The following is a 16,325-nucleotide window of genomic DNA, read 5'->3' on the forward strand; positions in this document are numbered from 1 at the left end:
TATCGGTCATCCCTGATGACTCAGTTCTTAGTCAGCATTAGGTAGTTAGCTGCCGCCGCCGGCGGTCTCTGAATAGCATCAACTTATCCACTTCCATACTTCACTATAGGCCTGTCGGGTCCCAATTCGCTACACAAAAAGAGTCAACCCTTATAAAATTGGGCTTATTCCGACTGTTATTCTCTTAAAATTATATAATATTAAAATTTGGTAGGGCTTGTTACCCCTCTTTACCAAGGTATAAATAGGCAGGACTGTTTATACTAGCAATCGCCCCTTTTTAGATACTCCTAATTTTGAATATATTTATTTCCTTACCTATACTTGCTACTATAAAGATCGCTCCTTTCTGGGTCTCTATTGCCCTATTAGTTCCACGAACTCTTACTTAATCTATAGCAATATCTGCTATATCTACTACCTTGATTACCGCGATACCAAGCTATATAGCTTCCCTTATTACTAGTCTCTGCAGCTACCCGGAACCTGGCCCAGACTTTGCCGTTACCAGCGACAGCAGGGCCTTCTGCTGGGACTACTATAATAACTACTATACCTGCGACTTTATTATCTTTGCTGCTGGCAACCCTTATACCAGCACCGGCACGTGTTAGCTGTACCTGTCAGATAAGGCCAGAGGAGTCCTTCTTAAGGTCCCGAAGGTCTTAAGGATTATTCTGAGATCAAGAGGAAGAGACAAGAGGTTCGGTTAGAAATGCAATATAGCTTAGAGTTCGACAATCTGGCTATGTTGGTTACTCCGAAAATAAGACACGAAGAGCAAAACTATATACAGGTAGAGAGTATCCTTATATATCTGTAGCTATCAAAGCAATCATGTAGCCTAGGTTTGATCGCTTTGTCGGCTATTATCCTAATCATATTACTTTGATATGATTGCTTTATCGGTCATATCAATATCCTATATTGATATAACGCTAGTCCTCTTCCGTTCTAGTGTCCTCGGTCCATAGTTCCTCCGTTGTTGTCGTACGTTGGCAGCGGCACGGTAGATTCATTGGCTGACGTCGGCTGGTTTCCTGACAGTCGGTGGCTGCCCGCCAGTCTGCTCGCCGTATCATCCGCACCACTAGCATTTGATTGAGGCTTGTGCTCAAACACAGTTTCATTCTCAGCAGCATTCGCCAAGTGCTTTACCAGTTCGTCTGTATCAAGCGGTGTTAAGGAATTAACAGGAGTAGGCAGCGGCGTACTAGGCCATGTAGCTAGATTGGTTAAGGCCTGTATCACCAGACTAGTTATGACTGGCACGAGTCTGTCCACCACCTAATTTGGCAGCTACTTTTCGTGGCCCTGTTTAACAGTTTGAGAGACCAGAGTGTCATGCTGAGTAGTGATTATACTAGCTAATTGAGTGCAATAGTGTAATACAAAGAAAAATCTTGAGCATGGTGCGGAGTAAACCTTATATCTTTATATACTAACGCGCCCGATATAGTTGCGCCCTCTGCCTGCATATTACTACAGTTGTCCCTGAGCTTCCTGCATGACGTCTAGGATAAAGGGTACCACAAAAGCCTATAGAGCAATTGAGCTCTAGTCTATAAGCAGGGATTATATTTACAAATCCTGCAGGGATAATGGATAGCAGAGGGTCAGAAGCTAGGATAACCCTAGTCCTATCTAGGCTTAGTCATTATATTGTCTTGTAGTTAACTATGGCTGCTCGCGGTTATGTTATCTTTGGTTGGGACGACTAACTAATTGACAGCGGTGACCTTAATAATTTGAATTTCCTCAATACCGAGGGCCTGTCGAAAGCTTTTGATAAGAGTGCAGGTGGATATGGTCGTGGTGAAGGTTGCGGAATCATCATCTTGAAACGGCTGGCAGGTGCAATGCAAGATGGCAATGACATCCGTGCCGTCATCCGTGCCACTGGTGCTAAGTCAGATAGCTTTACACAGGGTGGTAAGTATATTCTGGTCTTATCAGTGCAGTAAATACTCCTGTGTCCCCAAATCTGAACCGAGAGTTGCTAACGCTCTTGTTTGCAGTGACAATGCCGTCTCTAGAAGCACAGACTGCACTCATAAAACACGTCTACTTGACCAATGGGTTGGACTACTCGACACAATACGTCGAGGCACACGTAAGTAAAAGACCTATCAAACCTAGAGGGTTTACCGTTACCAACCGCAACCTTAGGGTACGGGGACCAAAGCCGGAGATCCAATTGAAACAAAGGCTGTTCGCTTTATACCAATTCTCGGTTTCAATGGTTCCAAGTCGGACATACTTTAAACGACGCTCAATTCTGTCGTTGATGCGGTCCAATTCATCTTTAGCCCTTCGACGCTCGTCTTGATCACCCCAGAGAATGGCGTGGATCCTGCTCGTTGCTTGCACCCATATTGGCTCTAAGTTTGGCATATCTTCTTCATCACAAGGGTCTGAACGTATGGTTTCACCGTATTCGATGTACAGCCCGTATGGACCCTCGTCTTTATTGCACCGGGTGGGTGGGCAGCCATGGACATCTCTCTCTGTGCGATATCCCTTTGGTGGGGGGGCGGTATCTAGCAATAGGCAGATTCATCTCTGATTGTGAGATCGAGGAATTGGTATACCTATATAGCAAGGACTATTTCTTATATGCCAGAATGTGCAAATGTCAGAATACGCTTTTCTAAGAAGGTCTATAAAAGCCCAACTAAGCCTGGATGTATTCCATGTTGACATGGATGCATGAAAAATGACTGAAAATATTGAACAGCTGCAGCTTCAGACATGGGGCGAGCTTGATAGCTATCTATTGTCAATTGTTCAAGATAAAGCCGGTAATAAGATATCCAAGGTAATCCAAGATATCAACAGAGATTGGGGAGGCGAACAGTCTGAGAGAGGCAGGGAAAAAAAAATGAAGGAACGATCCCCGTGAAATAAAAGCCAAAGTTAGAGCAAGCAGCAAGCGCATTTAACGAGACTGGCGAGGTGAAGCAACTTGCGGATTTAAAGCGAAAGTCGAACAGGACTTTAGAAAACAGGGTTTCGACGCAGCGAAGCAACTGAGTTGGCTCATCAAGATGGCCCTGGCAGTGCGAATGCCAATCATTCCGATGATTAAACCATTGTCCGCACTCCCAACAAAGCTCTGCCATATCATCCTCACTGAGTTGGCGTAATTTTCTGCGATAACAACGATATATGTGAAGCCATCTGTGATGGAAGTCACGCCTTCCACTACTAGGTTGGTGTGGCGATAACATCTCAACAGTGATACAGGGTTAGTTTATTCAAGAAATATGCTAGATATTTGTGCGATGACTAATTAGTACATCACGTGCAATCCGAAACAGCCACGCAGCTACCGAGATCTCGATATCATCGACCGCCGTCTAGGGGCTCAAGCTTGCGGGAAGACTGCCAGCTCTTCCCACTTTCTATCCCGATATTGCATATCGTTACATTCTTTCAGATATCTTTTCTCTCTATCAAACTCCGCGCCGCCGCGCATCTTACCTGGTTGCTGTGGTGCAAAGGAACCGCTGCGGTAGGCAGTCACTTCTTCCACCATGGCTCCGAAGGACACCTTCTTTCGCTCGTCGGATATGAGCTTGACCCAGCTCTATATCGCGAATGAGATTGGTCGTGAGGTCGTCAGTGCCCTTGGTGAGCTTGGGCAGGTGCAGTTCCGCGATGTAAGTTGTCTTGTCACTGTTTTGCTGATGCGGAGCGGAGTCTAACTGGTTTCTTCTCCCACAGCTCAACCCCGAGACGAGCGCTTTTCAGAAAACGTTTACGAAGGAGATTCGTCGCTTGGATAATGTCGAGAGGCAGCTTCGTATGTTATACCGGTGTTGATGGGTTGTTTGCTTGGCTGGTGGTCGTTCGGGTGGCTAATAGCTTTGGATGGACAGGTTATTTCCATGCGCAGATGGACAAGGCTGGAATTCAGATGAGGCCGTCGTCTGAGTTTTCTGATACTCTGGCTGCCCCTTTGGCTTCGGAGATCGATGAGCTTGCGGAGCGCAGCGAGAGCCTCGAGCAGCGGATCGCCTCCCTGAACGATAGTTACGAGACGCTGAAGAAGCGCGAGGTGGAGTTGACGGAGTGGCGTTGGGTGCTGAGAGAGGCCGGTGGCTTCTTTGACCGTGCCCATACCCATACCGAGGAAATCCGCCAGTCCTTCGATAACGATGAGGCGCCTCTTCTCCGCGACGTCGAGCAGCAGAACACCCGCGCGAACGGCGATGCCCAGGGCCAGCAGTCGTTCCTGGAAATGAACATTGGATTCGTGTCGGGTGTCATTCCTCGGGACCGCATGGGTGCCTTTGAGCGGATTCTCTGGCGGACGCTGCGTGGTAACCTTTACATGAACCAGTCGGAGATCCCGGACCCGATCGTCGACCCGACCACCAACGAGGAGACGCAGAAGATGGTTTTCGTGATCTTCGCTCATGGCAAGAATATCATCGCGAAAATCAGGAAGATTTCGGAATCGCTCGGTGCCTCGCTTTACGGCGTCGACGAGAACAGTGAGCTGCGTCGGGATCAGATCCATGAGGTCAACACGCGACTGAGCGATGTGAACAATGTTTTGCGAAACACGAAGAACACTCTGGACGCTGAGCTCTCCCAGATTGCCCGCTCGCTGGCAGCTTGGATGATTATCGTCAAGAAGGAAAAGGCTGTCTACGACACCCTCAACAAATGCTCGTATGATCAAGCAAGAAAGACACTCATTGCGGAGGCCTGGTGCCCTACAAACTCACTGGCGCTCATCAAGTCGACCTTGCAAGACGTCAATGACCGTGCCGGTCTGAGTGTGCCTAGTATCGTTAACCAAATCCGCACCAACAAGACGCCGCCGACCTACGTTCGCACCAACAAGTTCACCCAGGCTTTCCAGACCATCGTCGACGCGTACGGTATCTCGAAATACTCCGAAGTCAATCCCGGTCTTTACACTGTGGTCACTTTCCCCTTCCTGTTCGCCGTCATGTTTGGTGATTTCGGTCACGGTTTCCTGATGACTGCCGCCGCTGCTGCAATGATCTTCTGGGAAAAGAAGCTCACAAAGACGAAGCTGGACGAACTGACCTATATGGCTTTCTACGGTCGTTACATCATGCTAATGATGGGTCTCTTCTCCATGTACACCGGTCTCATCTACAATGATATTTTCTCCAAGTCGTTCACTATCTTCTCGAGTTCTTGGCAGTGGCCTGAAAACATTCAGCCCAACCAGGCGGTCGAGGCATCACTAAAGGGCAGCTACCGCTTCCCCTTTGGCCTAGACTGGAACTGGCACGAGGCTGAGAACAGTCTGCTGTTCACCAACAGTATGAAGATGAAAATGAGTATTGTCCTGGGTTGGGCGCACATGTCCTATGCTCTTATCCTGCAGTACATCAACGCTCGTCACTTCAAGTCCAAGGTCGACATCATCGGCAACTTCATCCCGGGTCTCATCTTCTTCCAGTCCATCTTCGGTTATCTCGTCCTCACCATCATTTATAAGTGGTCCGTGGATTGGCCCGCCAGAGGCCAATCGCCGCCGGGCCTTCTCAACATGCTCATCTTCATGTTCCTGTCGCCCGGAACTGTCGAGGAGGAGCTCTATCCCGGACAAGCCACTGTCCAAGTAATCCTCCTGCTCCTCGCCGTCGTCCAAGTCCCAATCATGCTCTTCTTCAAGCCCTTCTACCTCCGCCGCGAGCACAACCGTGCCCGCGCTCTCGGCTACCGCGGCCTAGGCGAACACTCCCGCATCAGCGCCCTAGACGAAGACGGCGACCTGAACGGCCCCCGCGCCAGCACCGCCAGCGACGGCGAAGGCGTCGCCATGATCGCGCAGGACCTGGGCGAGGAAGAACATGAGGAATTCGACTTTTCCGAAGTCATGATCCACCAAGTCATCCACACCATCGAGTTCTGCCTCAACTGCATCTCCCACACAGCCTCCTACCTCCGTCTCTGGGCCCTCTCGCTCGCCCACCAGCAGCTCTCCATCGTCCTCTGGGACATGACACTGGGCACCGCCTTCGAGCAGGAAAACCCCACCGTCCGTGTGATTATGATCGTCGTTACCTTCTACATGTGGTTCACCCTCACCATTGCCATTCTCTGCGTCATGGAGGGGACAAGTGCCATGCTTCACTCTCTGCGTCTGCACTGGGTCGAGGCTATGAGTAAGCACTTTATGGGCGAGGGTATTCCGTTTTCGCCGTTTAGCTTTGAGACCCTGCTTGAGGAGGATCCTGTTGATTAGGTTGATTAAGCAGGGAGCTTGATTACTCTATTTCACTTTCTTATTCTCTTTCATTTCTATATTCCTTGCAGATGAGATGTATTGTATATGCCTATGCAGCTTGAATATTATAGAGCGGCCGGACATTGAATAGACACTAACTACTCTTGGTGTCCGTTTCGTTGTCTTGGATTCATTGTCTTGTCTTACTAATAGTCTATATTGTAGATGTATTTCTCAATTTTAAATCGCTGTCGTGTTCCCGTTGGCTTTTTAATCAATGTTTGCGAGCCAGCATTTCGGATCAATGGCTATACATATATCCTCCCCATTCCGACTTATCGACCCCGCTCTGGACTATTTGAAAACAAACGAACGATTTAGGTACGGAGGATACTACATCTCTACAAATATCCCTAGTAATAATTTTGAATAATTTTCATTATTTTTTTTTCTGTATATAAATGTGTATACAAGCGTAGCTGACTAGGTAGCCAGGTATTTCCTTTCCTTTCCATTCCCAGACCATTCAACTCCGACCGGACGCCAACAGCTACGAAAGGCATCGTAATTCGGAACATTTTGAATCATTCTGAATCAATCAAACAGAGCCTATTTCTTCTGATACTGGTTGTACGTATCGATGATTTTCTGAATCTCGTCACGGGATCCAAGGAAGACACCGCTTTTATCGTGGATTGACTCAGGCTGGACAGAGAGCAGACGCTCCATGCGCGAGTTGACAGCCTTGCCGCCTGCGTTCTCGAAGATCATAGCCATGGGCGCGCACTCGTACAGGATACGCAGCTTACCCTTGGTGGTCTTCTTATCGGCCGGGTAGGCGAAGACACCGCCGTAGAGCAAGGTGCGGTAGGCGTCTGCGACCATGGACCCGATGTACCGCGCGCTGTAAGGCTTCTTGCCCTCGCCGGGGTACTTCAGCGAGTGGAAGTAGGCGTTACACCAGTCGTCCCAGTACATGCTGTTGCCCTCGTTAACAGAGTAGATGGAGCGGCTGGGGGGCATCTGCATGTTGGGGTGAGTGAGGATGAACTCGCCGAGGGAGTTCTCGAGGGTGAAGCCGTTGACGCCACCGTTCTTCATGGTGATGACGAGCTGCGCGGAGGCGCCGTACATGGTGAAGCCTGAGGCGACCATTTCGGTTCCCGGGCGCAGGACGTCCTTGGCTGTGACCTTCTTTTGCGGGCCGAGGATGTCGTCGGGGAGCTTGAAGATGCCGAAGATGGTTCCGACCGAGACGCCAGCGTCTAGGTTGGAGGAGCCGTCGATGGGGTCGCAGACCACGGCGTAGCGGGCGTTGGGGTGCTCGTCGAAGACGATGGCTTCTTCCTCTTCCTCGGAGACGAGAATGCGGCACTTGCCGGAGGTTCTCATGGCGGAGACGAAGAGGTCATTGCCGATGACGTCGAGCTTTTTCTGGTCGTCGCCGGTTGTGTTTGAGGAACCAGCGAGACCGGTCAGGTTGATCAATGTGGCACGACGGATGTAGTAGGCAATGGATTTGAAGGAGAATTGGAGAGCGTGGCAGAGTAGTCTATTCAATTGGGGTCAGACTGAGAGCCTGTAAGAGCATAGAAGATGGAAACTCACGTGAAGTCACCGGTGGCTTCAGGAACCTTCACCTGCTCTTCCGTGAAGAATCTTGTGAGAGTGACGATATCAGTGTTAATGTTCTCTTGCCCGACAGCGCCGCTGCCATTGCCGCCTTGTGTAGCCATATTTGGAGATGACGGGATGGAGAGTAGTTGTAAAGACGAAGCTGATTGAGTTCGCGGGGTAGAGATATGAGTCTAATTCACGTAGCCGACCTCGGTTCAGCGGAGAATGCAGGAGACGCGTATCGGAGAAGCTGAGGGGTGGGGGAGAGAGCTATATAGGAAGGTATGATCGGAAGATCGAGGGGCTGCAAGATGAGTAATTCAATACAGGAAGATGCTATCGCGGACGTTTGAGGTCCGCGGCAGTCGATGCATGATATTTAAAGACAGGAGCAATTCTTTGCCGGTTTGGTGAACGAGCCAGAACGTCAGAGCTGGCTGCTGGTGGAGAGCCTTTGACGCCATTAACTGGCAGCAGCAGAGATGACGAAACCCGCCGCAACCCGCTGGTCGCTCCCCCGCGCTAGCCTTTTTGGTTTCCCTCCAACCCGAACCCCCGACATTCCCCGCGGCTACTTCTCTTCTATACTCTAGAACATACAATACGATAATTGCAGGTTTAAACTGGTGGATTAATTATCTCCTCCGGGTTAATTGCCCGCGAGCTGACCAGGGGCAGGGGCACTCCAAAACTTCAAAAGTCGATCAGTCCGCTGCGATTTACAGAACCCTGTCGGCCTGTCCAGGACTACTGGCACCCACATAACGTAATTATGATAGCGCTCAATAATACTCCGTTGGACAGCAAGTTTATTGAGGAAAGTGGACTCTCAGAGGTCACCAGACTGCCAAACTGCACTCACTGCAAATCCTGCGAGTCCCGTGTCAGTTCCTGGTTGAGTCGAGACCCTTTCAAGCGCACATGACCACTATCCCCCTGCTACGGAGATTAGATTGCTGTGCCTTACTGCGGCTGATATGCGCAATAAAGGAGAAATCTTATATAGGATTCTGACTCGGCAAACTTGCCCTCGTCAACTCTGACAGAAATACTCCGTATTATTTGAGAGCCTAGGATTGAGCTTGATGTGCTACGTTCCATAAATATACCTAGTCCAGGCCACGGAGTATATCTAAGTCAATCATTGGAAGTATGTTTGTGGCGTACCGGCCACCAGAAAAAGCCTCATACGGCCTCAACACATTCCAATTGACGGGCGAGAATTTGAACTATCAGTGCAATACGTATCTTCCTTGTCGTCTGGCAAGCCGGGATGCCATCACAAATCACATGACTGCTTACTCAGTAACATCAGCTAGCCCGAACAAGGCTAGCCCTAGACTAGCGTCTCGGTAAAACTAGCTCCGGGCAAAGAAAGCTAAAAAACTTCGCGAGACTCTTCCAGCTTTTCTCTTTCATCACAACTCGGAGACTCATCCCTCGGTCTCGTTCCTTGATGTCTGGAACATGTCAACAAATTCCTGCAATGGCGGGCTGATCACTGTGCACACATCTACTAACTGAGCCTGCTTTCAGCACAAACTTTTCTGGTAAGCCCTTGATGCTTTTCGCACCTTGCCCGCCTGCACCTCTATGATGATAAATAGAACCATTTCAAACTAGAGTCTTTGATCCTACGGGATATGAAAACTCAATTCTTTGCACGTCAGTCTGATGCTTCGCGAAGAGATCCTGTCTTGATTCACTAGCAGCTTGCTTACGGGATGCTAACTCGCGATTAGTAGGACTAACACTCCCACTGGCTGAAGTCGACTTTGCCCACAGATGATACTCAAACGGTACGTGCCAACGCCTTCCCTCCTACCGGTCACCTTGAATGATGCTTTTCGTATTATATACGCTGGAAATTACCGACTGAGACCTCCGGTCTCTGAACGATAACAAATGGCTATTTCTGACTTCAAACCACCAACTTGTTGTTTGCTTCGTATCATTGTGCATGACATGTTCTGACGTTGCGAAGATTTTAGGGAATTACGACGGTTCCGACCATCATCTGATGGTAAGCTCTCCACATTTCTTTGCATGAGAATCTCTTCGAAGATGAAGCGGCACTGGGCTCCGACGGCGTTCGACAAACGTCCGGTCGTGACGGATAAGCCATTTTGCGGCAGGCCTAGAAAACCTCGCCCACTGAGATTTCAATCTGCGACATATGCTCTGTTCACTGCAGTCGTGCTCGAGGCTAATACCTAATCCAGTCCGAGGGGACCATTCACCATACCCTTCATCTGACACAAAACCTCAAAAGGTAATAACGACCCCAACCCCAGCTCTCCCCCTTCAATGATGATTTTCTAGATGACGAGTCTTATTCGAGTTATCGATGCAGACAACATCTTTTTTTACCATTCATGCAAAACTGACATGGACATTTCCACGAAGGCACATTGTTTCGTTTGCAGACATAGTGCTAACTGTTCTTCAGGGTTACCCTTATGTAGGACACCGCGAATTGTATGTTTCAGCTGTTCTCAATGCCTCTTACCTCTCTCAATGATGAATCGACAAAACAAAAAGACAAGCATATGTCCAAGTTGGCCTCGCCGACTAAGACGACAGTTGTCATGACTGACCGTCGTCCTATCCTGTTCACTCAGCGAAGTAGTATCAGTCCGAGTACTGACAACGCGCAGTGAGTAGGACAACCGACATAGAGCAGCCTATATTCTGTATCTCAAATGTGAGTTCTCTACCTTTTCTTATCGTTTTGCATCCTACTCCCTACAATGATGACTTTTTCTTAATTTATCACGACGGTCAACATATGTCTACCTTGATGACCACCGCCTGTGACAAGGCATTTATCTGAAACTGTTTGATTGAATCAACTTGGCGCTTCTATGTTTAGTGACGTACAAGCACTAACATGATTTAGAACCTGCAGGGTCTATTAATTTGCCTCCGAGCGTACCTCGCATATGATCAATAATCAATATATCATTATTATATATCTTTCCAATCTTTCAATATTGCCATCAGTGTAAACTGCAGTAGTTAATCTGTGACAAAGCAGATGGTCATTGTTCTCTGAGAATCGCGACTGTTGTAAGACTTGAACCCCTCCGCCCTGAGCTCTTCCTCAGAGATCATCCACCACCCAATCCAATGGGACACTTGCGCTACCACCACTCCAGCCTAGCTCCGACAATCTCGAACTCTTGGACACGGCCGGTCGGCACCTTCAACGCTGGTTTGCTGGGCGACGTGGGGAGAAACTGGGGACTGACCTGTGAGATTTCGTTGTAAGCGCCGACTCGACGCCGGCTGTGATGAAACGACCAAGGCTGCATACGGCCGACACTGGCCTCCGCTCCCTCTTCTGCAGCCACGCCTCTCCCTTCACGAGCCTATGCTTGCTGACCGATCCCGACCAGGCCTGTGTTATTTTTATCTCTGCTAGCTGCATCCTCCAGGACGGCAGCCCTCCTCCACACCTGGTTGGCTTGAGATTCATCCCGCTGGAGTCCTTCGCTCTTTGTTTCGCGCTCGCTTCTCCAAGGGAAACCTGTCGCCTCTTCCCCCTTACAACGCGCGGATAATAACCATGCCACCATGTCTGGTTGGCTCCTGACTGCGCCAGTATGAATAGGTGCGCGTTGGCCCCTCTCCCCTCCTCCCCCCGTTCTTTGTTCCCATCCAGAGTCCTCGAGGCTGATTGAGGCTGTTCATCATCACAGCTGGCGGTCCCCGAGTAACACTGGCGACGATCCGTCGTCCAGTCCCTATACAGCCAACAACGGCTGGCCGACGCCTCGCAGCCAGCCTTCCCCTGGCCGTCGCGAATATGCTATGCAGGTTCCTCCGTTGACCACCTCGTTCAACAACCACCAGTTCCAGGGTCAGGGACTCGGTGTCGGGCTCGGTGCTGGCTACTTATCGACGCCGCTCTCCACGACCTCATTATCCAGCCCTTTCACCCAGTCTCCCGCTGTGAACTCTGCAGGAATGGCCCTTGGATCTTCTCCCATGGCGTCCAGACAGTACAACGCCCCTTACAATCCGCAGGATTGGGGCCCGGTCCATCATGGCCCGGTGAGCGCCAACCAGTCGCCTTATTCGCAGTCAGGCAACATGGTTCGGATCGTCCCACAGCATCGATATGCCGAGCCTGGTCAGTATTGCATCTTTGACGTTCGATGATGGCCGGATCGCGCTTTCGTATCCAGATGGAGTTAAAAAGGCTGCATTTCGTTTTGACTAGGGCTAATCTCCAGATCGTATAGAATTGTCATCCCCACCTCCACCGTACTCTCCTCCAAGTCAGCAGCAGCAGCATGCGGATCATGCAACCCATACAACGCCGGTTCTCCATTCTACCTCTCCCGATGCCGGATCTCCGTACATGGGTTCCAGACAACAGTCAATCCCCCGTACTCGGCCCGTCTCCGTTGCCCGAACAGATACAGGCCACAACAGACAGGTTTCGCTTCCACCACCTCCGCCTCTGCCGCAAGGCGCTCCGTCCTCCAGATCATCCTCTCATAATCGAGCCGATGTCTACCACGAGCAATCCTCGTATAACGCCGGATCCCGGCCGTATATCATGGTTTCGGAGGACAACCTGCATCACTCTCAACCCCAGGCCCAACTTCAACCTCAAGCGACTTCATATGGTCATCAATATGCCTCTCTTCAACGGGACGATTCGAGTCGTGCACCAAATTCCAGAAGGGCGGTGTCTGCTGGGCCTGTCGTGGGAAGTGCCAGCGCTTCAAGGGCCACGAGCCAATCGCGCAGTCGCTCACCACCGCAACACCCAGCCTGGGAGCCGGGAATGCCTCTTCCACCCCCACCTCCGGGTCCTCCCCCGGTCCCTAGATCGCAGAGTGTGAACGGTCTGTCCGATGCATCATCTTCGCGTAGCTCGCACGTTCCCACGCGCACAGCGCGTCAACCCCCATCTTTGGGAACTGGATTGGGTAGCGTTCCACCAACACCTGCAGGTTGGGTTGATGAAGGAAACACCGGCCCTACGCCGAAGCCGGACAGGGCGCCACTCAACATTGACACATCCAGTCAGGGTACCTCTCGAGATACAAACGGATCTGGATCAAGTGGGACTGCTCATCCGTCTCGAAATTCTATGAATCGCAATTCCGTGAACGGCGGTTTGTTCCGCAGTCCGGCGGTTCGAGATACCAGCGCCAAAGGAATTCGGGAGAGGAGGACTGAGCGCAGGAATAGACAAAGCCAGGTCTTTGACGATTATAGCGCGGTTTCAAATAGCACCAATCCGTGGGCCGACGCACTAGACCAATTGAAACCGTCCAACCTGATCTTCGACGACCACCACGCTGCTGAAAACTCTCGGTCTGATGCAGCCACAAGACATACAACACCACGCAGTAATCACAGCGTCACATCCGACATGCCGACATCCCAGTCCCGGGCGTCTTCAACAAGCCTGTTCTCATCAAACCGATCTCCGTTCTCGACCCCTCGAGGAGCCGAGCCAAGCCCTCTTGGATCGTCGCATAGATATGCGCAGACACCACCTTTCTCGCCGAATCCAGACCAGCCATCCACTTATCAAAAAATCTCTTCGCAGGCAATCCCGCCAAAAGCTCTTCCCACTCCGCCGCTGCAGCCCGGGCAAGACTCACGGCCGCCTTCAGGATCTGGGCGCAGGGAAGATCGCCCGGTCTCGCATATCCTTCACTTGCCCAATGACACCGTTAGTTCTCCGACTCTACAGCCGCGACGACCATCACTTCACCGCGGGCAGTCGCTAGATTCAGTCGTCAATCAAGACACTGAACTAATCCAGAGCGCCACAAAGAGACATAAGGAGTTTATTGAGAAGGAAGCTAGTGCTACCGACGAGGCAGAAGCACTACGGCTGTTCACCGAGTATATCATCACCGAAACGCAGGTTCGACGTGAGCGGTACGCAAAGATCTTCGACGCTGGATCGTTTAACCTGGAACAATTCCAACAGAAGCTCTTCCAGCTGCCACCAAAACCGGCTCCAGAGCCAATCAACCGACGGTCACTTAAAGGGCCCAGACTGGACATCCCTACAACTCGTGGAGAGTCATCGTGGAACAACTATAAGCCTTGTCTCTCTCCCATTGCCAGTCTCGGCATCAGCAATGATGAGAGCTCCAGGGGACGCGCACCAAGTCGCTGGTGGGAGTCCAGAACCGGATCAGGCAGCGAAGGAGGCGAACGCCGAATCCAGCGCTCAAAGCGTGAATCCAAGTACATGGGACTTCCCCTCGGACTCCGGAGCAACGGCAGCGCAGAGCACACCGACGACCCATTCAACCCCTACGCAGGATACGGCCCAGATGAGTACCCTCCCGAGAAAGTCGGCTGGCACGAGGACCAAGCTCTCCCTGAATACCTAACCCCAAGCCAAAGCAGTTTCAGCCACAGCACATCGACAGAGCCTCAGAAAATGGACGTCTCACGCCTCATCACCCTCCCGCCCCCTTACCCACGCCACTACCCAGCCGTCAACAACAGCCACCCGGACCTAATAACCTACCGCACGCTCGTGCGCTCCATAAGCGACCACTCTGAAATCAAATCCACGCGCCAGCGCCACGCCTCCGAAACCGAAACTCTCTGGGCAAAGCACAACAGCAGCATCAAGGACTCCCGCCGGCAATTTAAATCCAACATCCAGTCCCAAATCGCCGACGGCAGCATAACCTTCGCCGAAGCCGCCGAGGCCGAAGCCGCCCTCCTGCACGACGAAAATGCGCGCGAGCGCACCCTCACAAAACAACTCCTCGACTCGTACCAGGACACAGTCCTCAACCCGCTCCAGGCAATATTGACAGACCGCATCGACCGCGCATCAACCTGCATCTCAGACCTGCAATCTAAACTCCTCCACGCCGCAGCGCACGAAACACCCGACCAATCAGGCTTCCTCGAAGAAGGCGACGAGAAACCCGAACTCCTCGAGAAACTCACACAGCTCAAGTGGCTCTTCGAAGCCCGCGAGCAACTCCACCGCGAACTCTACGACCTCATTACAACCCGGGACGAGAAATACAAGGACCTCGTTATTCTCCCCTACCGTCAAACATCTAACACCGATAAAATCGCCTCCACAACAGCCTTTTTCGTTAAAGACGCCCTGGACCGCAAGGTGCACTTCGAAGAAAATGCCCTATCCCGCCTCGAATCCTTCCAGTCCATCATAGAGGAGAATGTCGTCCGCGGCGTGGAGACCCACCTCTCCGCCTTCTGGGATATCGCGCCCTCGCTTAACACCCTTGTCCAGAGTATCCCGAACCAGCTTTCCGGCTTCCAGATCCAAATCCCAGCTACCGAGTACGATGAAAACCCCAGCTACGTCACGCACCCGCTGCAATATCTCTACACGCTCGTTTCGCACGCCGAGAAGAGTTCGTACCAGTACATCGAGTCGCAAATTAACCTCCTCTGCCTTCTGCACGAGGTGAAGAGCGCTGTTATGCGTGGGAGATGTAAACTCCTTGAGACGGAGCGGATTCGGCGCGGGGAAAGCGAGGAGGTTGTAAGTCGTGAGATTGAGGAGGTCAGGGAGAAAGAGGAGCGCAGTCTCACGGGGGATCTCAAGGAGAAGGTTGCGACGGTTGAGGGGCAGTGGAGTGAGGCGTTGGGAAGCCAGATTGGGGATTTGAGGGGGAGGGTGCGCGGGCAGTTGGAGAGGGATGGGGGGTGGGAGGAGATGGAGAGTTTGGAGACGGCTTGATTTGGTTTGAGTTGATAGGGGTTGAGTTGAGCATGAAGAACATGAGTGATGTTTGTTGTTGTTCTTTGTTAAGATGTTTATCTACGAGATACCCTATTCGTTCGTTACTGTCTATATATGAGATGTTGGAAGTTTGATTTGATGAGCTTTTGTTCTCAACCCTTATTGTATTGTGAAGTGAGGCATGTCTATCTGATTTGGCAACCTTCTGACCTAGAAAGCTGCAAGATTCCGACTTAGGAATCGCGGAATACTACTTCAACTAGTAAAAGTCAAGGCTCAGTCGCGCACACTCTTAGACATAGCCTCAAGGCCAAGCAAAGCTGTTACCTCTTACCATTCCTTGAGTCTTGCGTCTCTTGTCCCCGGCTGCACTAATTTCGAACACGAGGAGTAGGCAGCACATTTATCGGCGTCTGGAGGCTGAGATGCGCTGTAACCGCTTGATACATTGCACTGGCCATTAAAATATGTCGCCAGCACATCTCTCTGGGCCGTCCTGGGCTCGAATCCGTCAACGAGGCTCTACGGATGAAGCAAGTAGGACCGGGAGATACGACTCGTTCAGCACACTGCGGTTTTCTCAGCGGGCTATGAGCCTCTGTGGGCACAGCATATGCCAATAGTAAGCCGTAATGTCTCTGTGCACTGTGGCTACAGAGAAGCTCAATGGAGGGGCTTTCATCGCTGAAGGGCGAGGATTTCCGAAGTGCGTCTTGGGTTCCCATTGCGTTTCATTGAACCTCGTATTCATCCCACCATCACAAGAGATTAGCG

At 51.1% G+C, this 16,325-nt stretch overlaps 5 protein-coding genes across 5 annotated transcripts; 2 read left to right on the top strand and 3 right to left on the bottom strand.

Annotated features, from left to right (window-relative positions):
* Window positions 1-1,738: 1,738 nt before the first annotated feature.
* Window positions 1,739-2,447, bottom strand: BDV17DRAFT_277688 (uncharacterized protein). Its single transcript, XM_073759456.1, has one exon. It carries the CDS (start codon window positions 2,392-2,394, stop codon window positions 2,086-2,088), a length of 309 nt encoding a protein of 102 aa, XP_073610052.1. The 5' UTR covers window positions 2,395-2,447; the 3' UTR covers window positions 1,739-2,085.
* A 116-nt stretch (window positions 2,448-2,563) lies between these two features.
* Window positions 2,564-3,222, bottom strand: BDV17DRAFT_277689 (uncharacterized protein). Its single transcript, XM_073759457.1, has one exon. The coding sequence runs from the start codon at window positions 3,120-3,122 to the stop codon at window positions 2,832-2,834; it is 291 nt and encodes a 96-aa protein (XP_073610053.1). The 5' UTR covers window positions 3,123-3,222; the 3' UTR covers window positions 2,564-2,831.
* Window positions 3,223-3,314: 92 nt separating this feature from the next.
* On the top strand, window positions 3,315-6,611 carry BDV17DRAFT_277691 (H(+)-transporting V0 sector ATPase subunit a). The gene is made up of 3 exons (XM_073759458.1): window positions 3,315-3,662; window positions 3,727-3,805; window positions 3,882-6,611. The coding sequence occupies exons 1-3, from the start codon at window positions 3,537-3,539 to the stop codon at window positions 6,233-6,235; spliced, it is 2,559 nt and encodes an 852-aa protein (XP_073610054.1). The 5' UTR covers window positions 3,315-3,536; the 3' UTR covers window positions 6,236-6,611.
* A 35-nt stretch (window positions 6,612-6,646) lies between these two features.
* fbp1 (fructose 1,6-bisphosphate 1-phosphatase) lies at window positions 6,647-8,280 on the bottom strand. Its single transcript, XM_073759459.1, has 2 exons — window positions 7,826-8,280; window positions 6,647-7,769 (listed from the first exon to the last, which is right to left on the bottom strand). Exons 1-2 carry the CDS (start codon window positions 7,951-7,953, stop codon window positions 6,827-6,829), a joined length of 1,071 nt encoding a protein of 356 aa, XP_073610055.1. The 5' UTR covers window positions 7,954-8,280; the 3' UTR covers window positions 6,647-6,826.
* A 2,519-nt stretch (window positions 8,281-10,799) lies between these two features.
* Window positions 10,800-15,812, top strand: BDV17DRAFT_16514 (uncharacterized protein). The gene is made up of 3 exons (XM_073754727.1): window positions 10,800-11,447; window positions 11,536-11,969; window positions 12,082-15,812. Exons 1-3 carry the CDS (start codon window positions 11,440-11,442, stop codon window positions 15,546-15,548), a joined length of 3,909 nt encoding a protein of 1,302 aa, XP_073610056.1. The 5' UTR covers window positions 10,800-11,439; the 3' UTR covers window positions 15,549-15,812.
* The last annotated feature ends 513 nt before the right edge of the window (window positions 15,813-16,325 follow it).

Source organism: Aspergillus undulatus (assembly GCF_047715775.1).
Source record: "Aspergillus undulatus strain CBS 261.88 unplaced genomic scaffold BDV17scaffold_100, whole genome shotgun sequence".
NCBI lineage: Eukaryota > Fungi > Ascomycota > Eurotiomycetes > Eurotiales > Aspergillaceae > Aspergillus > Aspergillus undulatus.

Coding starts and splice junctions, on each gene's coding strand:
- BDV17DRAFT_277688 (XM_073759456.1), bottom strand. CDS start 2,394: ATGCCAAACTTAGAGCCAATATGGGTGCAAGCAACGAGCAGGATCCAC.
- BDV17DRAFT_277689 (XM_073759457.1), bottom strand. CDS start 3,122: ATGGCAGAGCTTTGTTGGGAGTGCGGACAATGGTTTAATCATCGGAAT.
- BDV17DRAFT_277691 (XM_073759458.1), top strand. CDS start 3,537: ATGGCTCCGAAGGACACCTTCTTTCGCTCGTCGGATATGAGCTTGACC. Junction 3,663..3,726: donor GGCAGGTGCAGTTCCGCGAT/GTAAGTTGTCTT, acceptor CTTCTCCCACAG/CTCAACCCCGAGACGAGCGC. Junction 3,806..3,881: donor TAATGTCGAGAGGCAGCTTC/GTATGTTATACC, acceptor TTGGATGGACAG/GTTATTTCCATGCGCAGATG.
- fbp1 (XM_073759459.1), bottom strand. CDS start 7,953: ATGGCTACACAAGGCGGCAATGGCAGCGGCGCTGTCGGGCAAGAGAAC. Junction 7,770..7,825: donor GAAGCCACCGGTGACTTCAC/GTGAGTTTCCAT, acceptor CCAATTGAATAG/ACTACTCTGCCACGCTCTCC.
- BDV17DRAFT_16514 (XM_073754727.1), top strand. Junction 11,970..12,081: donor GCATCGATATGCCGAGCCTG/GTCAGTATTGCA, acceptor CAGATCGTATAG/AATTGTCATCCCCACCTCCA.